Here is a 23,884-nt window from a genome sequence, read left to right on the forward strand (position 1 = left end):
GAGAGGGAAGTGAGCTCCATGGTGAACAAGCGTGTTCTGACGGTGGCGGCAGCCCGAGGAAAGTACTATCCCCAGGGGCTACAACGTGAGCTGCAACAACAACCGTGTTACTGGACCGTGCAGTGGGTGAAGAAGGACTCGCTGGTGCTGTTGCAAGTTGGGTGTGAGGTCGGAATCCAGGGCTCTAAATGGCCAGGGAGACGGTCATTCCATTTACATTCAGTTTACGTCTTATATTTTTTAAGTTTCAGGCACTCCATTGGGCTTTAAAGACATGGGAGGGCTGTCATTAACTGGCCAGAAGTGTATCCTAATTTCATTATCACATGTCCTCTGTTGGTTCGGAAAAATGGGTAATCCAGAAAGGCTCTGGAACCGAGGGTGCCGGAAAATCAGTGTTCAACCTTTTGTTAAAACGGAATTTGGCTGGACAAAAGCAAATTAAAAATATTATCAAGTAAAATTAAAAATAAGCATAAAATAAATAGAATAAGAAAATGTAGGGTTAACGTGGGAAATTAATTTACACCAATTGACGAACATAGGCTTTTAGTTTGAATATTCTTGGAGCCTTTAAAAAAAATTAAAAAAATTATGTGTTGCAGTAGGGCAATTATTAGTTCTTCTGAATGGTTGAACTGTGAAGGAGAAAAAGAGGGATCAAGGGTTAATACTTACGTGAGCAGACGCTAAGTGTTGTTGAAACATTGCATAACTAAATTGTGGAACTATAAGAAACTTGCAAGGCTTACCTCATGCTGCTAGCTATGGGCTAATTAAGGGGCACTATTAGATCACGAGAGATAACATTTGGACAAAGGACAGGGAACTGAGCATAAGGGAAGCGACACGAGAACAGAGAAGTACAGAATTTCGACTGGTCCACATATGGGCATGTTGGATATGTACGGAGATTCCCCGTACCAGTGGAGGACGAATACCCCTTTTCCCCCTTTACCACTTAACTCCTGGTCATGTACGCATTAACCCTTGATCCCCCTTTTTCTCCTTCACATCACCACACTTGTTTCTTTTGACTGAATTGAATTAGCAGCCGAACCTACAAGCACCCAGTAACATCATAAATTAAATCTTTGTATTAAATGATATGCTGAACTACAGTAACAATTTGAATATTTAATCACAACAAATTTATTTAACTGAACTGCACTGTTGCTCATGGTATTCAAATCAGAGAAACACTTAGTTAAAAAGTTACAGTAGTGGCTCTGAAAGTATTCTTGTGTACGAGAAGCTCTGTGTTCTACTGTGTTTTCCTGTAATTTATGTTACAAATGTTCCACTATGTCTCTTGGCGGCAGTGAATTTATTTTGTTCCTGCTTTTCAGAGGAAGCTGAATGCCAAATTTTGCACACAAGTGCACGTATTTAAGAGGAAAATGAAATTGGCATGTGCCAGTTCCTACTCTACTGCCGCCTTGTCCATGCACCTTGAAATTAGTATATGTAACTGTAGCACTTCAACAGAAAATTGTTTTCCAGCAACAGGAATAAATAAGAGGATAGGTGGCTGATTGGAAAGTTGTAATTCAGAAGCAAGCTGACAAACTAACAGTTTGTATTGTTGATAATGAAATTTATTGGTTTTTTGCTTCTTGAAGTCAAACTTCTGAGTTTTACTATGTTGAAGATTCTGGAGTAGCAATCTTGTAAACATACGATCAAAAGAATATTTCGTTTTGCAATCAATGGGATGACTTTGACATTTAAGATGAGGGACTGCACACTGCATTTTTATTGAGTAAAATTGGTCAGCATTGAACTTTGAAAGATGATAGAAAGCGGTTTATTCTAAACTGGAGTTCAATTGTCAAAATTAACTGTTGCAAATCCAGTAGTTTCAAGGCTATGAGGTGGAATGGTATCAGTCTGTGTGCACAGTGACTAAACAAAGCAATGTAGCAGGCAGTACTAAAGCTGGCAAGATAAAGAGAAAAGTGGACTGTTTTCAGGCTAATTACCAACAATGAATAAACGGACATCTGGCCTTGCTAGGCGTCAGTGCCCTGAGTGCCCCCAGGTGGTATCTTCAACATGCATGTTAATTGCAAAATTAAATGATTAGTAGACCTTGCTGTGTAGCTAATCCAAATTGTGCAAGAGTGTCATCTGGAACGATGCAGGAGTCCAGTGTCCCAATGTGTGCCTTACAGCATGTCTAAATGATGAAGGTTAGCATGATCCATAATTAGTTGAGGGAAAGATAAAGGGTAACAGAGAGTTCTGATGCATCTATAATTCAAGCACATCACGCTGAAGCAGAGGGAATATCTTTATTGCTGACTCGTGCCGTGATACGACCTGATGAGGTCTGGCTGCTTAATGTCTTTGACCATTTAATTTGGATTTGGGCTTGAAATATGAATTTACCAGGCACAAGGAACTGTAGATCAGGGGTCCGTAACCTAAGGCCCCCGGGCCGCAAGTGGCCCCTAACCCGAAATCATGTGGCCCGCAGGCGTATTTTTTTTCCCCGTAGTCATCCAGCCCGCAGACTTCCTTCATCTCCTGTACCTCATGAGCCCGAGGCCCGATGACGCAAGAAGGCCCCCGAGCAGGTCCGAGTGGGGCCGAGCGCACGCATTCTGGCTGTACCGCATCCTGCGCAAAGCCACCAGCACGGCCGCGCACCTGTGTCTGGGCTTCACTGTCAGGATCGGGGTTGTCAATAGGCCGGGAACAAGTGAGTATGGGTATTTGAGCCACCACCTTCAGGACAGAGCCAAGGCAATGGTCCGTAGGTACGCCATGTTCGCGAGTACCCATAACTAGGAGCCAGTGTTCCGGGTGACGTCTTTGATGGAGCGGGATCTATGTGAACATGTGATTTGATGCCTGCCATCCGGGTCGTGATCTATGTGAACACGTGGTAGATGTGGCCTGCCATCCGCTCACAGACATGCGTCCTGGCCCCTATGGCTAGAGCAACTCAGCAGTTCATGCAGCATCTCTGGAGGACATGGATAGGCGATGTTTCGGATTGAATTCTACTGCATTCAGTGCTCCCGATGTGGCCTCCTTTACATCGACGAGACAAAGTGCAGACTTGTCAACCTTCGCAGCACTTGGTCAGCCTCGGCCTGCTGGATCTCCCAGTTGCTAACTGTTTTTCCATTCCCATACAGACCTCTCTGTCCTGGGCATGTTCCATTTCCATAGTGAAGTCGCACACAAACTGGACGAACACCATCTCACATTTTGCTTGGGTATCGGTTTCCAGATCCGCATGATCTGGATGATGGAAATGATGGCTTCATGGCCAAGTTTACGGATTATACAAATATGGGTGGGGAGCAGGTAGTGTTGAGGAAGCAATGGCAGAAGGCAGAAAGCAGAAGGATTTGGACAGGTTGGAAGAGTGGGCAAAAAAAGCATCAAATAGAATACAGTGTAGCAAAGCGTACGGGCATGCACCTTGGTAGAAGTTGTAAGCTATTTTCTAAATGGGAGGATGATTCAGAAATCAGAGGTGCAAAGGGACTTGGGAGTGCTGGTGCAGGATTCCCAAAACGCTAATATGCAGCTTAAATTGGTAATAAGGAAAGCAAATTCAATGTTAACATTAATTTTGAGAGGACTAGAATATAAGAGCAAAGACCCACATTTGGAATATTGTAAACAGTTCTGGGCCCCATGACTGAGATGTTTAATTATCGTAATACATTGTAGCTCTTATGGTCCATGTGTGATTCAAAGAATTTTCGAACAAGAGTTTACCCTGTGCCAAACTAACCAAAAAGATTAACTGTATACACAAGAACCTATATGTGCTGGAGTCTTGAACAAAAAAACAAACTGCAGGAGCGACTCAGTGAGTCAGGCGGTATCTGAGAAGAAAATGGACAGATGACGTTTCGGTTTGGGACCCTTCTTGAGACTGATAATCCCCTGTTGTTTGAGGGTTCTTGCTGCTTGCACTTTGACTGCTCTGTATGTTGTAACTACATCAAGCAAGTTGGTGGTTTTTGTCCAGTAATTTCCACGTAAATATATGCAAATATCATTCATCTTTGCCTTTGTGTTACAAAAATACCAGCACTCCATAGGTTATGGAAACATATTTATCAAATTTGTTTTATGACCACATACTAACAGCATGACATTTTCTCAGTTTTCAGTTTTAGCTTATTGTCAAGTGTACTGAGGTACAGTGAAAAGCATTTCTGTTGTAATTTGCCTGTTACTTTGAAACTAAGAGTACTGTGGCCCAGCAACTACCATTGAGGACTTTACTGCCGAGACACTCAATCTCTTTACATCAGTGCAAAAGAGAAGTGAACCCAACTTGCAGCACTGTAGAATTGAGTAACTCCATGCTGAAAGCTTTCTGAATTGATCATGTGTTAAAATATTTACATTTTTGAAAATGCCAAATATTTTCCTTTTGCTGGTGACAAGGGTAGGATACACATTTAAACATACTTTTTTTTACAGGTTATTTTAAGCTTTTCTTTATATTTTCCGTCTATGTACACCACACTTGTTCCTGGGATAAGATTAACTGCTTTGTTATCTTTCTAAATGTATTCTCCAATCAGCCACTGCAAAGTGTTGATATGCCCTGGATATACGAGGCCATGGTTAGCTAATTTAAAGTTATAGATAACAAGGAATGATAAACGCTGAACTGCTCAAGTTACTGCTTTGATCTTGTGTCCCTTATCTGATCACTAGACTGGTATGGGGTGAAGATGGACTCAAGCCCAGAGGTCTAATTTTTCTGCATTTGTGGGTTGCCTTAATCCCCAACAGTTTATATTAAGCAAACAATGACTTTGTCAGTTGGCAGATGCAACAAAATTAAAATCAGTCAATATTATTGACAAAATGGTCTAACAATTGGAGTGAAAATATTGAAGTCGTCATTTTGTAGTTGAGTTAAGAGCAGACGTGTCCAGTAGAGGTTTGGAAAGGATCAGGTAGATAGCGGGTGTGGCAAGAGTCAGTGAGGCTGAGGATGCGTCTGGTAAATGGGGTCTGGGAATTTTTTCATAGTGCAGGAAATAAAGAGAATTACCTGTTGGCTCTGGAGCCAATATTTTGCTTTTGGCACACAAACATCAAAGGCCTTCATAATTTTAGCCTTTCTCTTGTTTCCTTTTATCTGGCAAGTTTTTCAAGGGCACAAGAACGCAGTTGGATGTGGCCAAAAGTAAGATATTTTATTAAAGTTAAATCTCACAGCCTTACTAATTTATTTTTTTTATTTTTTTTGTAATGACCAAACCATTCGAGTTTAGGTTTTAGGTCTATTATTATCATGTGTACCGAGGAACTGTGAAAAGCTTTGGTTTGCATGCTATCCAAATGGATCAGATATACCAAATATAAATACAATAGTCAAACTCAGGCACAATAGATAAAGGGGAAGATACAGAGTGCAGAATATAGCATCAGTTCCATAGACATCCACAATGAGGTATAGGTGAAAGACAGTACCCCATTATATAGAATGACTGTCAGAGGCCTGGTAACAGAGGGGCGGAAGCTATTCCTCAGTCTGTGGTGCATGCTTCCAAGCTTCTGTATCTTCTGCTGAACAGGAAGAAGGAATGACTGGGATGGGATAAATCTTTGATTATGTTGGCTGCTTATCTGAGGCAGCATGAAGTGGAGATGGAGTCAATGGTGGGTAGTGTGATCTGTGTGGTGGACTGGGTTACATCTACAATTCTCTGCAACTTCTTGCAGTCTTGGTCAGAGCTATTGGCAAACCAAACCAATGTGATGGTTCCAAGACTGGTCTTGGTAATATTAACGCCAATGAACTTGAACCCAAGGAACTGTAGCGGGAGTATAGTAGGAGACTGAGAATGCACACACTCGTCGTGATGCCTCTGTTAACATGGGCAGTGGGTGCCACCAAATATTTCTGGTTGCTATTAACTTAGTCACTTTTTATTCCCCTAAGCCTTTTGTGGGGTTAAAATTACACCTGTTCTCTGATCCTGTTTACCATATTTTGAGAACGTGATGGATGTGAGTTTGCTATCAGAGTTGAGAGATTTCAGCATGGTGCAGAAATGAGAGAAAGTGACTTCTCAAGGCAAACAATATAAAAGAAAGAAGTAATAGATCAGTTTTTAAATTGTGCAACTTAGCAGATATTGTTTCCACCTGGAGGCAGTCTGAGGAGGTAATTTAAATTAAAAAAGGCAAAATAACTAGGTGGGAATGCGATGGGCTGGGGTTGCAGCATGTTTTTCTATAATTCTATTATTTTAAATGAACTAATTGAAAGCATGGGAAATTGGAGGTAGTTATGCTTAAAAGAAGTGTGTAGGAGGGAACTGCAGATACTGGATTCACACCGCAGAGAGACACAAAATGCTGCAGTTTGCTGGTGTGTCAGACGACGTTCTGCCATCGCTTTGCCACAGCCAGTGCCACATCTGCCTCTGCGGGGATCGTCCGCAGTGCATGCCTCTCCGCCGCAAGTCAGTAGGTGGGCCATTGTCTGTACCTCGCCACAGTTGCACTTGTCAGAGTCCGAGAAGCCCCACTTCTTCAGGTTGACTCCGCAACGTCCCACTCCAGTGCGGAGGCTGCAGTAACTCAGCGGGACAGGCAGCATCTCTGGATCGAAGGAATGGGTAAAGCATTTTATGTCTATCTTCAATGTTTAAAAGAAAGTGGACACCAACTTTGAAGAGGTGACAAAGCACGAAGATCCACATGGAATGAGCTGCAAATTAGGTCTAATTAGACACCACTTTCATAGGTGGGCCAAAGGACATCATTCTGTTGCATTTTGTGTTTGGATTTATTTTATTTTGCCACCCTCACTCACCCATGTCTGGCCTTTTCCAGCTCTATAAAAAGATAATTCTCAAGTTACAAAAAGATATATAAAATTTACACTAAGTTTGGAACCTTGCATCTTACTCGATAGGATTCCTAATTGTGGCTTCTTTCTTAGATTCTCGAGGAGATCACTGAGCATGGTATCAGAGTCTACCAACTACCAGATGCTGACTCTGATGAGGATGAGGAGTTCAAGGAACAAACCATGATTCTGAAGGTAAGACATTAATGGTCCACAAATGATCAACATCTTTCCAAAATGATCAGGTTTGAGTAAGTGTCTCTGAAAAGCAGCTACCAAAGTGGGTAGGTGGAGTCTCCAATTGGATGTAGAGAATACTATAATGGGATAATTTACTAATTTTGCACAGGTTAAAGATACATGCAGACTCCATGTAGGTAAATGATTCAAAGGGGGCACTAAACTGGGCCACCGAGAGTGATTGAATGTCAATTGAAAACCAATGTTACCGATACACAAGCTCAGAATAGATCAATTTGAGTAGTGTGTTCTGTTTGAGACACAATGTAGTGGGAATGAAATGTCATCTTATGAATAGGATATCAAATCACTAAATATGAATACATTGTGTGGAAAGTTTGTGTAGATGAGGCATATATTCTAGCTGAAATGTTCAGGATGATTAAAGGAATTGAAAGGACAGACAGAAAGAACCAATTTACCCTGATGATAGAATCCATAACTGGAGGTGAAGTGTTATCACAAGGTATTTTGTGGTATATTTGAAAATTCACAGCTATTTCTGATCAAAACTGAAAATGATAGATTTTGCTGAACATGGGTAAAGGTAAAGAATATGTGTGTTATGATTGTGTTTATAATTTGTTTGGTTGTTTTGTTGTTTGTCTTTTGCACAAAAGTCCGCGAGCATTGCCACTTTCATTTCACTGCACATCTCGTATGTGTATTTGACAAATAAACTTGACTTGACTTGACTTGACTTGACTTGACTTGAAGTTGGTTGTGAAATAAAGACTGGTTGGTACAATTAAGATGCAGGATCTACTTAAATGGTGGGACAAACTAGGCAGTTAAACTTCTTATCCCTGTCCTTGTGTCGATCAGACCTAAATTTCCTTTTGCTCCTAGGCCAGTGTTCCCTTCGCTGTAATTGGCTCCAACCAACTGATTGAGGTGAAAGGCAAAAAAATTAGAGGTCGCCTCTACCCATGGGGAGTGGTTGAAGTGGAGAACCCAGAACATAATGACTTTCTCAAACTACGCACAATGCTGGTGTAAGTATCCTTCAATGATGCAATGAAGCACCATAACTGTCATAAAAACTATGCAAAACTGCTATTGATTATAGAGCTCATATGTATGTATATGAACCACAATTACACACCTAAATTAATGTAAGATACTGCAATAGCCGGTAGGCCTTGCTGCATTGCTATGTAACATTATGGGATCCTTGTTATTACACGGTGATTAACAATGGCTTGACCTTAGGAAGATTCCTCTACGTGATTCATAGACTTTCTGCTTTGTTGAACAGCAATACGTACATTTTCCAAAATGGATATTTAAAGTCAATTTGCAATAATATCTTCAAGTCGTCTTAAATAAATTATTATAATGAAGAGAGAAGGAGAGAGGAATAACAAGAATGTAAGATATCAGACACTCCACTGGCTGATGAATGCTCTGTGGATGTTGTTTAGTTTAGTTACAGAATTAAGTCAAGCTTCATTTCAGTTTAACTAGCTCCCTGCTACCGATACTCACTCGTATTCCAAATACCATTCGCCTATTGTTTTGACATTGCAGTCATACAATAGGGACTGGCAGGCAATCTATCACTAGTAAAATTCTCATCCAGTTTACATTTTACCAATCTTCTAGTCCCCTCCCTAGATGCACTGTGGTGACATGGGCAGAGTTGTTGCTTCACACCTCCAGTGATCCGAGTTCAATCCTCACTTCGGATGCTGTCTGTGTGGAGCTTGCATGTTCACCCTGTGACCATGAGAGTTTTCTGTGGGTGTGTACTTTCTTCCCACATCCCAAAAATGTGTGGGCAAGTAGATTAATTAACCCACTGCAAATGATCCGTCGTGTGTAGGTGAGTGATAGAATCTGAAAGGTGGAGGTGCGCAGCGTGGAGATTGATGGGAATGCAGGAGAATAAACAATGGGATTGATCTAGCAATAATGTAGATGGGTGCTGATGCTCAGCTTGTACTCTCATTGGGCTATAGGGCAATATAGTATCTGTTTCTCTGGGTTTGGCCTCTTCTAAATCATGTCTTTACATTAGTGAGATGTATACTCAGTAATTCCCTCCCTATTAACCCGACCAGAGCACCTCTATCACTCTTTTTTCAAAGCTACTCCCTTTGACCAAGTTTTATTCACTGTTCAAACTGACATGCAAAGCATCTTAGACCAAATCAGTTAAAAGAAAGCAGGTGTTAAAAATTGGGAGAAAAGAAATTACACAATGAAGGCAGAAGGCATGAGTAGCTTCTAAGATCATTTAAGAGAGCTAGTTCAGTCACATGGTTAAATGTTTTTCCATAATTGCTGTTCTCTATTTACTTTTTGTTGTCTGAGTGAAGTTCTATATCCATGTGATTCATAAAGAGTTGTTTTGTAAGGCTCCCTTGACTACTTGCATTCATCACTTTAGTCGCTATGCCAAACCTTTTCAAGTATCTCACTCCCACGTGTTTTCCCACATCTTCAGATGTTCCTGTATTACACGTATTCGCTTATTGATCTTGAGCCAAAATGTTTTGACCTTCTTGATGTTTGTTAAACAATTCAATATGTTTAAAAAGAGAGGTTATATTCCCTTTTTTTTTTTTGTCTCACTCATATTCTATTTTTCACGCACATGATCAAAACATAACACCGTTTATCTGTTTTAAAAGTATCCAACTAAAAGTCCTTTGCATTAATTCCAAACCTTTGGATGAAATTCTTCTTTAATGATTCTCTTCTATTTTGCGAAAGCTGCATACTTTGTGTCTTCCAGCCGTATTTTAAAACCATTGTACTGTGCCAAATTTGTAATGTAGGTCTTGTTTTCTTTCCAGCATGACTGTTAGCTGTGTTCTCAATAATGCTTATGAGAATCATGATGTATTAGTCTCTTTCTGTCCCTTAATTTTGTATTGTGTATAGACTGGACATTGAATTTCTGAACTATAGATGATAAAGTACTGTAAAAGTTGCATTGATATTCTATGCTCTCTTTGAACTGCATTCCTGTTATGGCTGACAATTTAATTGCCAAACCTGGCATGACTACTTCCAAGTTCCACCTGATTGTTCTTTGCCAAAATTCCTCGATGCTCCAGAATGTCAAAATGCAAAGAAAATCCAGTTTTTTTTCTCTTTTTTCTTCTTTTTTTTTTCTCTGCCAACAATAATCTTAAGTATATCTGCCCTTCTGTCTTTACCTCAAACTGTTCATCAGCCATATTGATCTTGTGGGTCAACAACCAAACTTTGGTGACAACCCGTGGTCCTCAAATGATCCTATTCCCCAGTCACATCCTTTCTTCATGCTAATTTTGTCCGAGCGGTTTACACCTTGTTCTCCAAGCTGTTTTTCCACCAACCTTTTGGCAATCCATCTTCTCATCTTGTGAAACATACTGGCCTTTACTGTAAACTGACCCTATCTCTGCCTGTTGATCTCAACTATTTTTTTTCCATCATTGCCTTGAACAATCTATCCATAATTCTCCTTTCATTGCATGAGCATTAGAAGTTTATGGGCTGCTTCCCTGGGTGAGAGATGGAGGTTTGGGGAGTGAGGAGTAGATAACCAAGCGGACTCCTAGGTTAAGTGGTGTGCAGGCTATTAAGTGGTGTGCAGTCCATCGTGTGCAAGGATTATTTTATTTAAAAAAAAGGAAAGGCATTGAGCAGTTTCTGAGCTATTTCATCCATCAAAATCACTCAAAATGTTGAACACATATCAAACCTCCCTTATTTTCTCCCCATTTGCCTTGGTCTTTCTGTGAAAACATAAATTGACCCTGCATCTTTAAACATGGGGTACCATATTATAAATGTTTAACATATTCCAGCTGGTCATTTTGCAATTGGAAAGTTGTATATAGTTGTGCTTTGAAAAGGATATTCAAGTCATTGAACAGGTATGATGTTCAGCAAAATGATAGTCAAGACAAGATCAACAAAAGAAACTGGAGAAAAAGAAATGGGTTAGGATGCATAAATTTGCTCAGGCATGGAAGGGTGTGCCTGAAGTAATAGTACAAGCAGAATAAATATTGATCTGGATTTTGCTGATTGGGTCCTGTTGTCTGCCATGTGACAAAATTATGACTGTGGCAGCATTTGGGAAGATTATCTTATGGGCTGAAATATTCTGGAGCTGTATGATGTCAGTGTCGGATACAATTTATACGGGCCTCGTGGATCGGCCAGAAAAGCCCCATCAATAGAATATTTCTGGAAAAATTCTTGACCTGAGAGCAAAACCACCACAACCCCTGTCTTACTGTCTTGACAATGCTATGGCGGCCACTTGAAGCTTATGAAAGTCTCCTTTAATTTATTTAACAATTGAGAAATTACAAAAGTATTTAAAACACCAAATAATACAACAACATTAAAATATTTTGCCTTATTTTTACCTTTAGTCTTGAAGTTGTAAAAGCTCATTTAAGCGAATGACCTCACTGCTATTGCAATAATGTTTTATGCAGCTAAAGCTTTATGACCAAGCTACAATTCATCAGCAAAATTTTATATTTAAGCTTCGGTTGTTCAGCTAAGCTCTGCTGTTAACAAGTCAAATCAAAACTATGATCTTCATGATCAATGATAAAAATAGGGTAGATCACATCAGATATGATTGCCTTGGTTAGCTAAACCAGTGGCCCAGATATGGCAACTAAAAAGGAACTACAAATTAGTAAATCTATAATTATTTGTCCTATATGGGTTTTTTAATGGATTTCAGCAAAAGATGAATCTTCAGTTTGTTTCCTGTTCATACTTTATTAAAGTAGAATTATCATAGTTATTAAATGCTAATGGCAGCATTAATAATTAAAGATTGTTTCTTTGTATGATTTCATATTACGTAAGAAACATTGTTAATTAATAGTTCTTCCACCAGACCCATGGTTTGCAAAATTACTGAAACCAATGCACCCACAAGGGCGGTGGAAGCTATAAATGTTTAAACACTAGAAAATTACCAAGCAGTGCTTTTCAAGGTTGAAGATTAATGGCATGAGCTTTACTCTTATATTCTGGGATAAACTGTCATTCATTGTAACCTTGTACACTATACCCATTTTCTATCGGGGGAAACTAAGTATCAAGTTATGGTTATGGCACTACAGTATAAATGCGAAAAACTAGAATGTTGCATCTATATTTTTTATCAGGAATTGTAGTCTTCTATCATTTGATATTTGTATTGTTTTCTGTGGACTTTTCTGATTATACAATATCAACTAAGCTATTCCAGTGAATAGCAGACTCATCAGACCCAAAGATCCCTGTTCTATTGAGGCATTGAGTGATACAGTACTAATGCAAACCTTTTAACCTATCGAACACCATTAGCCATCCACTTACACCAATCATATGTTAATCCCTTTTTTTGTATAATTCTTCCAAAATTCAGTGCATTACACACTGGAGACAATTCACAATGGCCAATTAAGCACCCGTGTATTTGGGATGAGGGAGGAAACCAGAGCACCCAGGGAAAATCCATGTGGTGACTGGGAGAATGTATAAAGTCCACACAGGCAGGAATAAAACCTGGTTCTCTGGCGCTACGACACAATGACCCGCTGTGTTACTGTGCCAAACATCATTTTTTGCCAGGTCGGTGATTGAGCAAGTTAATTGATCACTGCCTCCTTCGCGCAGATATTGGAAAACACATGATCCTGGCTGTTGTCCAGTGTCCTTCTGCAAAGATATGTGGAGATATTACATAAAAATAATATTGAATTTGGCTTTAATTTCACCTATGGTAAAAATAGCTTAGAAAAAGCTTTCCATCAAAATAGAAGAATGCAACCATCGGATACTGAGTAGGAACTAGAAAGGAAAGAGGCAAAGGGACAATGGACAAGGAAAATGAAGGCAATGCTTCCAACTTCCTTTACCATTGTTGATAAAGACACGTGTATTGAGAACTTATTTTAATTGTAAATTGTTGAAATATGTTTGGCATTTTGTATTAAAGATCAATATTGTTGTAGGTTTTCCACTTAGGGTGATTTGAAAACTCTCAATTTTCTAATACATGGTTAATTGGTGGACTGATGCACTGTGTTACTAGTAGATGCAGTGGAGTAGTGTTTGCTTCACTATCACACCCCACTTGTCTAGTGGGTTCCAGTTTCAGGAATGCCCTGCACAGTCGTTTGGAGCCAATCACAGCGACACATCTTGCTTTGAAGTAATTTCTTCAGAGTGGACAATAAGGCATGCATGTATAATTTGACAGTTCTGTCAATAAGGAGGCTGGCACTAAAATCAGTGGCTGCCTTTGAATCTGTGTGGAGGTGCTTGGTTCCAGGAATCTTATTTTACTCTTGGAGGCTAAGAGCTATACGGCACAGACACGAGCCATTCAGCACATTTTGTCCATGCTGATTAAGTTGACATACTTGGCTAAATGCATAAGCCCTTCTAAGCCCATTCTCATCCGTATATCTGTCCAAATGTACTTTAAATTTCATAATTGTATCTGTTTCAATAACTTCCTCTGGCAGGTCATTCAAGATACAAACTACTCTCTAAGTGAAAAAGTTAATCTCAAGGTCCCTATAAAATATCTCTCATTTGATCTTAATCCTATGCCCTCTAGTTTTCGAATCCATTACCCTGGATAGAGATTGTGAAGATTTGCTTTGCACGTGTCGCTCTTGATCTTATACACCTCAGCCTCTTACGCTCTAAAGAAAAATGTTCAGGTCCATCCAACCTCATCCTATAACTCAAACCAACAAGCCCAGGTAACATTCTGGTGAATCTCTTCTGCACCATTTCCAATTATACCCTTACACACAGTACTCCAAATGTGGTCTCACCAACGACTTGTAAGGCTGTATCATGATGTGCCAACTTTTGTGCTCGATACCCTTCTCAATGAAGGCAAACATGTACTTGGTCAGACCTTCAGGATTTATCCATCTTAATGTGCTTTAAAACTGACAATCACTTTTTTTAGTAATTTGTATATGATCTATTCCATCACAATTCCTATTGCTTGGCTCCCACGATCCACTCCTCAGTTTTTAAAAAAAAACGTACAGGTTTGTAGGTTAATTGGCTTGGTATAAAAATGTTAAATTATTCCTAGTGTGTGTTGGATAGTGTTAGTGTGCGGGGACGGTTGGTCAGTACGGACTCGGTGGGCTGAAGGGCCTGTTTCCGTGCTGTATCTCTAAAACTAAAAATGGATAAGAAGTATTCATTTCATATTTCCCCCATTCCTTGTCTTTCTATGACCATGTTGGTCTTTAATTGTCATCCTAGCCAGCCTTTTAATATATCTGTAGAGTCTAATGGGATTTTCCTTTACATTTCCTGCCAGCTCCATTTCATGTACTCTCTTTGCCTAAATGTAGATGCCTCTCATTTGGACGAAGTTCACCATTCTTACAAAGGCCTCCTACCTCCAATTCAAAACATTAAACCAAAGCTTGGCTTCCCTCAGGAAACTGAAGTTCTGTTTGTTAGCAAACTTTTGAAATTGCTACAAGGGTCAGTATTCAATCTCCAGGTTTTCATTAAATTGTTGGAATAGTAGGTCCTCTAGTGGCCAACAAGATGATGGTCACCAGTTTGTACATGACTGTAGGTCAGTAGTGCATAATTTGCTTTCAAGAAGGGCCAGATTAACAATCTGAAATATTTAGGAGGGCGATTCATGTAAGTGCCGTAGTTTTGGTTGTTGTGAGCTGTGTTTGTAGTTTTCCATCTGATCATGCTTGCAGCATGGAATCCTGCGGTTCCTATACTTTCTCAGCAGCTGTGCTTGCACTACTTTGCACTTTCCACTAGTGGGAGAGTTTTGCATAAGATGACATGGTTACAAGTTTTGGGAGTAGGCGTTTAAAACAGAGGTGTGCAGCAATTTCTTCTGACAGCCTGATGAATCTCTGCAACTCTCCACCCCAGAGGCTTGCAAAGGCGAGATCACTGGAGCGACTTGAAAAGAAGGTAGACACATTTTTGAAAGGTCTGGAATGCAAGGCTAGGGGGAAACTAGTACAGAAGAGTTGTTCAAGACTGGGCAGACAGCCATGAGGTGGCACAGTGAGGCAAGGTGGGTGGGGTACTATTATCAGATAGATCCAGTAACCCTGATTCAGTTTTGTCTTCCGGTGGCTGTTGGTAAGTTCATCGGCCACTGCAAATTACTCCTGGTGTGGAGTGCATGTGAGTGGTAAAATCTGAGAGGAATAAACAAAACTGCAAGGAATATAAAGTAGGATTTTCATGGGTGTGCAATGGTTGGAGAGGACTCATGTTAGGCTGAAAGGCCCGTTTCCCTGGTTTCAAGAAATCCTCTTGGATGCAACTCTCAAATTCTGCCCCTTCTAAGTCTTTGGCACTGAGTTAGTCCCAGTCAATATTCGGTAAGGTAAAGTCATCCACAAAGACAACCCTATTGCTTTGACATCTTTTGGTAATCTGTATACAAATCTGTTCCTCTATCTCCCGGAGTAGTATTTTAACTTTGAATAAACAATGCATATCTAGCTTCAATTGATCCCGTGATGCTGGTGCAGGGAATTCAAAAGTGGTTTATTGTCATATGTCCCAGATAGAACAATCATTCATCATTTATGTGGCGATCATTTATGTGATCAGTTTCCACTGATTTGTTTGGCATGCAGCAGAAGAAATGGCCATGCGGCATTTCTTGGCCTTTTTAATTTCTAATCAAAAAGCCAAAAAAATGCAGATACCAGAGATCCGTAACAAGACCATAAACTGCAAGAAATAGTCAGCTTTCTTTATTAAAGGTCATCAACCTGAAATGTTGACAGTTTATCTACCGATAGTGCTGCTTGACCTGCTGTAAGTTTCCAGCATTTTCGTTTTTTTTCATTATATCTAAGCTGGAGAAGAGGAGAAGTGGCCAGTGTTATTTGTGACTGGTATTGACTCATTCTTGGAAAGACTGAAAGTGTGGCCGTTGGGCTATCCTCAGTTGGGTAACCTTAAGAAGCCTGGGAAAGGTGGTTGAAAATCGCTAAGAAGCATAGAAACAGGAAAAGACACTGGCTGACTGAAATTTCATATTAAAATCCTTCCTGTTTTCTAGAACACACATGCAGGATCTGCAGGAAGTCACTCAAGATCTACACTACGAAAATTTCCGTTCAGAGCGGCTGAAGCGTGTTGGCAGGTTGGTTAATGTTTTCTTCCCTGTGCCTTGTATACTTTTGGGTTCTGCAGGAAAGCTATTACTAAATGCTCACTTTTAGATCATCTGGTGTGAATTTAAAATTGTTCTTTATGTGTTAGCAATTTAAATTCAAAGATCGCAGTCTTTAAGGTTTATTAGGCTACTTGAGAGGAAGTATGCTGAGTCATTGAAATCACAGCTTTTATCCTACATCTGTGTTGAATTAATTAATCTCAACTAGAACAATGGATTGTGCTGCACTGGCTTCTGCAGCTTTTGGCATAAGAAGTAACAAAAAAATACTTGTTTCCTCGACTTGACCAATGTCCTAACTGTGCCGGCTGCAAATATGACATTGGGTGAGAAAGTGGAGAACTGTAGGAATTTCTACTGCCTCCTGTAGGAATTTCTTGCATCATGTCATTCAATGGTTTGTAAAAGAGTGGCCAAAACTATTTTGAGTATCTGAGGAACAAACACATGAGTGGAAAAAATTAAGGACACCACCAAATGCTTATGTTTTGCTTCTTTAGGGCAAGAACCTGGATTTACGGGAGAACAAAAGTATTTTGGTTTCCACTTGCATAAATCACAAAATATTTAGCCACCAGCTGAAAGGTAGTTTCAGTAATCTTAAAGTGAATAGGATGTTGTTATTCTGATGAAGGTAGCTGCAATACAAAGAGTAGATAATGACACTTAGGCTGTACAAGGCCTAGCTCATATTTTGAATTCCCTGATATTATAAATGTGTGGAATCTAATTGAAAGTGAAAGGACAAAATTAATCTACAGGATGGAGAAAAGGAAATAATATTCGCTGTGGAGTAAGGGTGGGCAGGTATGTGGGAGTGGGGATGGGGCACAGATTTTCCTGTTATCCAAGGGCCTCCCATCAGGGTTTCAACGGTGTGAAATGCCCAAAAGAATCACTGTATACATTGTGGCAACATGACATTTTGGTTGTGGTATAGTGGTAAATTTAAGAGGCTATTGTGGAAGGCTCAGAAGGTTAAATTAAACCTATAATTGAAGCAATGATTCAAATAGTACATTTTGGTTAATATGTGGAACTAGCCCTCATAGTACAGATGTTTTAAGCAATTATATAATTTTCAATTGGGTATTTGCCACTTTGCCACTTGTTCTCTGCATCACCATTTTTACGAAGTTGAAAAATATGTTGTCTTGCTCCTCAATGCATGTGCACATTGAAAATGTCGTGGTCATTGTAGGAAATCCTGAATGTCACTTTCTATTTAGGTTGAAGATGTTACATTTGATTGTAGAGAGCCCAGAAGAAATGTGTTTGCAATCTGTAGCTGCACAAACAGCAGTTACTATTGTATAGATTTTACATTAATCAAAAGATTTTTCAATAAATATTATTATTGGTAAGATACTTGCATAAGAATGGTATTTGTACATAGCTTGCGGTTTCTTTATCACAATTTTAGTGTATGGAAGTTGATTTACGAGGATTTTGCCAGGACTCGAAGGACTGAGCTATAGGGAGAGGTTGAGCAGTCTGGGACTCTATTCCTTGGAGCATAGGAGGATGAGGGGTGATCTTATAGAAGTGTATAAAAGGAATTGATCGGGTAGATGCACAGAGTCCTTGCCCATAGTAGAGGAATCAAGAACCATAGGTTTATGGTGAAGGGAGAAAGATTTAATGGGAGTTTGAGGAGTAAGTTTTTCACACAAGCTGGTGGATGTATGGAACGAGCTGCCAGAGGAGGTGGTGGAGGCAGGGACAAATGCAACATTTAAGAAACAATTATACAGGTACATGGATAGGACGGAATTGGAGGGATATGGTCCAAACACTGGCAGGTGGGACTACTGTAGATTGGACGTGTTGGTCAGTGTGGGCAAGTTGGGATGAAGGGCTTATTTCCACATTCTATGTCTCTCTAAGTTTTAGAAATGAAATAAATTATTGATTATAATGTTTCAATAATTTGCGGTAGAAAATAAAAGAAAGTTTATAGATCATTAGGCTACAGGAGACTTTGATTTGTTGTGCATGTTTGCAACTGTGAGTTCTTGTGCATTGCTATTAAAATAAAATATTACATGAGATGTATATGTGAAATTAAAGCACAAAATGCTAGAATACAGACAGCTGGTTAGGCAACATCTTTAGAGCAAGTTATAGCAGTAACATTCAGCTCAATGACCTTTCATTAGATATGTTCAGATCAAAGGTCCTCGGTTTGATGCATTCTCCATAATGATCCCTGATCTGATTCTGAGCAATTTTCTGTTCTTAATGCATATTATCATTTGATCAATATTACTTGAACTGTATTGAGTGAGGTAGTGGCAGTTTAGCTTTTGAGAGATGAACATTGGGGAAATATATTCCATAAAATGTTTTTTTGCTTAATAGTTCTCGGGGAAGTTGTATTGAATCTATAAATGTTACCATACAGAAAAAAAGCTGCTAAACGCATTCATGTTTCTTCTCACATCCTCCAATTATTTAGACCTTTACAAAAGAATTCTGGGCTTGTTTTCACATTCCAATCACTCTACATTTTTTTGGATCTCCCTTGAATTCTTCCTGTGATTGTTTGATGTTATGTCCTAAAGCCAACAGGTGCAAGTAACTTGTTTGCATTTCATAAAATCCAGACTTTCCGAACATATATCAGTCTTACAATTTTAGACATAGTTGTCTTAGAAATGGTAAGTTTTCATATTGACAAAAATTGATCTATCATTCTGTTAGCCTATATGTTTACTTAAGAGTTTTTTTAATTTGTCATACTCTATTATGGTACTGAAATGGCTTACTTTGTTCAAAGTAATTGTGTATGGACGTATACCAAAGGGCCAAGCAAAGACTTCTGTTGAGAGTCATTCACCATAGTTTTCCACTCTAAATAATTTTCTTTAAGCTATGGTTGTATCAATGTTGATTAATTTACTTTGTCTTCACCTCAAAATACATCCCGTTTTCTTTCTTTTCCAATTTTTGATTGGAAGCATTTCGATTAATACTGACAAAATTATTTTCTTTAACCGCTTAGTTGGATTCATAAATATGACTAATAAAATTCGCATTATACTTATCTAGAATAAGATGCCGGCAGAAATTTTTGCAGTGCAGATGATTGTGAGTAATTCATGTAAATTGGCTGTTATCTTGCTCCAGAACTTTGAGCAAATCTCACAAAATGGTGTTCCTTTGTTACAATACTCGAACATTAAGCCTTGGTGAATAATTGTGCAGTAAAACATTGAAGGGAAGACCAGCTCACTGGGTGTGTTCAGAGAGTAAAAGCAAGAGTGAGGATATAACATCCACCCAAGGAGAGAATGTGTTGAGTCACCTTTTGGCTTTGCTGAAGGATTGTGTAAGAAGCTGTTCAGTAGTCCTGCAGCTGTCAGTGTCTGCCCTGGACCTTATTATTGTTCTACTTAGCAAGTTGAAATGTCAAAACATTCTTTGGGTCAAATTGGAACACATAATGTATGACAATAAATTGCTTCAAATAAACTGAGCCAAGTTGGAAAAATATTGAGATAGAAAAGTGTTTTGAATTGATTTCCAGGATGGTCAGATTTACTTGGACTTGGTGTATACAGAGGTCATTATTTATTGCACTTGATCTCTCATTCATATCCTTCAATTAAAATCCATCTCCTGTTGCAGTTATAAAAACTATTAACTATTTATTATTTCTGCACTCGTTCAAATCACCACTTCTGCACAGCCACGCCCTTGATTCCATTTTTAATGCCTTGAGCTCTGCTAAAATTATTTTCCTCAAGCCAAACTAAGCTAGAATGTAGTACTAATTCCTGCTGCTGTTATGATGTGCAAAGTGTCATCTTGACTCTCCTATTTCCCCCACTCTAAGCTAGTCAATCTTGCTAGCTCGTGGTGGGGGAGGTGGTTGCAGTTGCACTTCTATAAGCGTTAGGTTTAGGTAATTTCCAGGTGCTGAAATACTACACAATTTGCGTACCATCCTGTGGAGAAGGTTGGTATTGGAGTCTACTGTCTAGCTCTATATGGAAGGTGATGCCATTTGAGTTTTCCAAGTTATCATTATCTCTTTTTGCTCACAGGAATGTGGAAGATGAAACAGTTGACAAAGACAAGATGCTGCTGCAGAAGGAAGCTGAGGTGAGTGGATTAATTTCAACAGATAAATGTGCAGAAATCGAGAGAGGAAAGATAAACCATTATCTTTATTCTTTACAAAATATTGACTATTACATAGTTTTGTGCTTTCTGTCTGTGAATAATCAATTAAATAACATCCAACTCTTTGGAATTCATTGGTTCATTATTTACAGACGCTTTGCTGGCTCTCTTTGTACTCAGTGACCGTTTATTTCTCTTCTACCAGGACATGCATTTTATTGAATTAAACCAGCTAAACATCAGTAATCAAGTGAGAAATGCGGAGTTGCTTTGTTAGGAGGTGGGAATGGATTTAGGACAGAGTAATATTACACCAAGTACTTGAGCTCCACTTGATTAACTCTGTCTTATACTGAATTATGTGATTTACATGGAATTTGGGACAAGTATGGTTATGATGGGCCTGCAGGCTGTTTAACTATATCCATCATCAGTATACAGCGACTGGAAAAGCTGCTGCACCCAATAAGAATGATTTACATCTGTGCTGGTTAACAGCAATGGTGAATTTCTGCTTTGAATACATGCCATTTGATTTTTGTTTTTAAACTTTGCTCATATCCAAGTTTCTTTGCAAAGTCCAAATTGGAACGGTCTGTCCGACTCCTTTTGGAAAACAAGTAGATTATTCTTCAGGCTAATCAAGTCTTTTAATGTAAATCTGCTGTAGTATAAACTTTGTAGATTCATAGAACATGGTTACTCTTTCAATTTTTCTGGATACTTGTTGCTTGTACTTTTTTTTGTATTCATTGCTCACCACAACACCAAAGTATTGTGTCCAATTTCAAAAGAGCGATTTTCCCCTCCGTCATATTCCCAGATAAGAGCCCAAATTTGCGACGGACTACGGATGTTGATGCAGAATTCATGATAGAAATTCAAAGTTTTCAGTCAAACAACATGAAAGGAATTCATGGGTAAACTATACAGGTAATAGTTGCTAAAACAAAACTGAGGAGTTATTAATCGTCTACCATAGATGGAGTGGGTTGACCTGGTTGACAATTTTGTGTATGAAAGAGAGAAACTTAACCTGGATGTTGGCAGGGCCACATGTAAAGATTTTGTCAATGATGGAATGGTCAAAGAGAAAATTACAGATACAGCTGAGCAAACATTTTCAGGGAGCAAATTACATTAAAGTTCTATCTGATGATGATGATGGCCAGAGGAAAACTCAATAAAAGCTGAGGGATTTAGAGCAGAGGAAATCTGGTGTAAGAAGCATAACATTCATTTGCAAAAGAAAATACACTAGAAAGGAACCAAGAATGTTCTTGCTCAGAATGGTGCAGAATTGTACATCTGGCAGCAGACCACGTGCTGACTGTACTGTGATAAAGACAGACGTGGAGAAGCAGATCACTTCAAAGAATATAGAGATTAAGAGAGATACAAACAATTGTTTGATTTTGACCAATGCTGTAGTATGCATTGACATCCAATACACCCCCATCATTGCTTCCCTTGGCCTTTCCACTGTCCCTATTACGTCTGGGAGTAAAAACATGGAGATCAACATAATTTAAATTATGCTACTTTGAGGAGTACATACATGAGAACTGGGGTTGGTAGTTTACAAATTAGTGAAATTGTCAGGGCAAACTTGAGAAACAAAATGGATAGTTAAATGGAGACACAAAGAACTGTTGATGCTGATTTACAAATAAAGTACAACATTTTGCAGTAATTCAGCGGGTCAAGCAGCATCTCTGGAGAACATGGATAGTCAATGTTTTGGGTAGGGAATCTTCTTTAGGCTAATTGTAATAGGGGGATCTAATTGTAGACGTTGTGCCATGCGCACAGAAGTAGACTCATAGGCCAATGATTGTCTGTGCTGAATCATCGAACATTTTATTTCCCCACCTTCCCATTAACTTTTCCCAAATGTTACCATTTAACTTCCCACTAGGGTCAATTTACATTGGCCTCACAACCCGCACATCTTTTGGATGCGGGAGAAAACCGCAGCGCCTGGAGGAAATCTGCTGGGTTACAAAGAGAACTTGCAAACTCAATAGAGACAGCATCGGAAATGTTTGATGCTGTCAGCTAGCGATTGATTGACAGTCTTTTGTGGTATAATATTCTGTGTTTTTAATCTAGAAATTCCTGCAGAATGTGTTTGTGGTGAAACGCCTGCATTTATCTAACACATCTAAAATGCGAACTGAATATTTAGCCTTTTGAACCCTGATTTTTGTTTTCATTCTTAACTCTGTCTTGTGACCTTGGTATGCCAATCCACCTTTTATATTTGTGTCCAGTGCTACTCTCCACATGCAGACCCCTTTACAACTACAAAATGCCTCATTTCAAGAAGAAACCATCAATCAAATTCAATCTTATTATTCTTTGGGATTTTATAAGATAAATGGCAAGAGTTCTAATTATACCAATTGCAGTATCTTAAATGTAACTTGAGCTAGAATTGCCAGCACTTCCTTAGGTTGCTCATTTATGAGATATTGTGTGCTAAACCGGTACGTTGTATATGGGCATCATATGCTCTGTAGAGCAGTTAAACAATGTCACCATTTTTTCCACGCTTCTGCTATAAAGCAGATGCTGCTCAGAAAAGAAGTATTAAGCAGTAGACTTCGAATTAGCTATTCGAGTGTAAGATGCCTGAGATAAACCATCCATTGACAAAATGTATTATATTCAAATTCTAATTCATTGAACCTGAAGGTGCAGCCAGCATTATTTACTCAAGCTGTTCAAGCAATGTTGGGTTGCAATTGTTTTCTCTGCCAGCATTCTTTGACAGGGCATTTCATCCAAGAAACCTGGGAAAGCTAAGGAAAGGAAACTCATGTTTATCAGTATAAAATCCTTGAAGCCACAAATGGTCATCTGATTTCCTCACTAGCCGCCTATCAAGTGTTCTAGCGATAAAAGCAAATTACACAACAGCTAGAAGGTGGAACTTGGAAACCCTTACTACATAAAGATGATTAGGCGAGAGTGCATCAGTTTATCATAAATTGGGTCATGCTTAATTAAAAAAAAAAGATATTCTACTCCAATCTATGAATTTTTCTTTAGTCTTATTGAAAATATTGTAATAAAATGAAAACTTGAAATGATTGATTCCCACAATCAACAGATCTTCTTTCAGTGGTAAAGCACTGTTTATGTTGTGTGTGAAATCAGGGTCCACAGAATGTGTGATCATGAGAGTTTGGTAATTTAGGGGGTAATTGAAGACCAAAAAATTCAAGACATGCTTATGTTTGTGCCTAGCATCATTCAAATTTCTCACGGTGGGTGTCGTACGTGTAAAATCTTGTTTCAAGGACTGCCATTAGAATCTTCTGTTCATCGGCAAACCAAGCAAAGTTTCGGGTACCATTTCGCTGAACACCAAGGCCAACTGGATATTCCAGTTAATAACCATTTAACCGCTTCCTGGTCCCATTGTGAGTTTTCCGTCCTGAGCCTCCTCCATTGCCAGAGTGAGGACCCAGGCAAATTGGAGGAACAGCACCTCGTATTTT

The 23,884-nt window shown here is 39.1% G+C and overlaps 1 protein-coding gene across 1 annotated transcript in view; it reads left to right on the forward strand.

The window, feature by feature from the left end:
* The window catches only part of zgc:63587 (uncharacterized protein LOC393431 homolog), an 87,504-nt gene that overhangs the window by 46,917 nt on the left and 16,703 nt on the right, over positions 1-23,884 (forward strand). Inside the window, exons 8-11 of the mRNA XM_055655186.1 lie at positions 6,941-7,042; positions 7,937-8,082; positions 16,134-16,217; positions 20,300-20,357. Of these exons, the coding sequence (XP_055511161.1) occupies positions 6,941-7,042; positions 7,937-8,082; positions 16,134-16,217; positions 20,300-20,357 (390 nt within the window). The remainder of the gene's footprint in view (positions 1-6,940; positions 7,043-7,936; positions 8,083-16,133; positions 16,218-20,299; positions 20,358-23,884) is intronic.

This window comes from Leucoraja erinacea, chromosome 25, assembly GCF_028641065.1.
Source record: "Leucoraja erinacea ecotype New England chromosome 25, Leri_hhj_1, whole genome shotgun sequence".
Classification (NCBI taxonomy): domain Eukaryota; kingdom Metazoa; phylum Chordata; class Chondrichthyes; order Rajiformes; family Rajidae; genus Leucoraja; species Leucoraja erinaceus.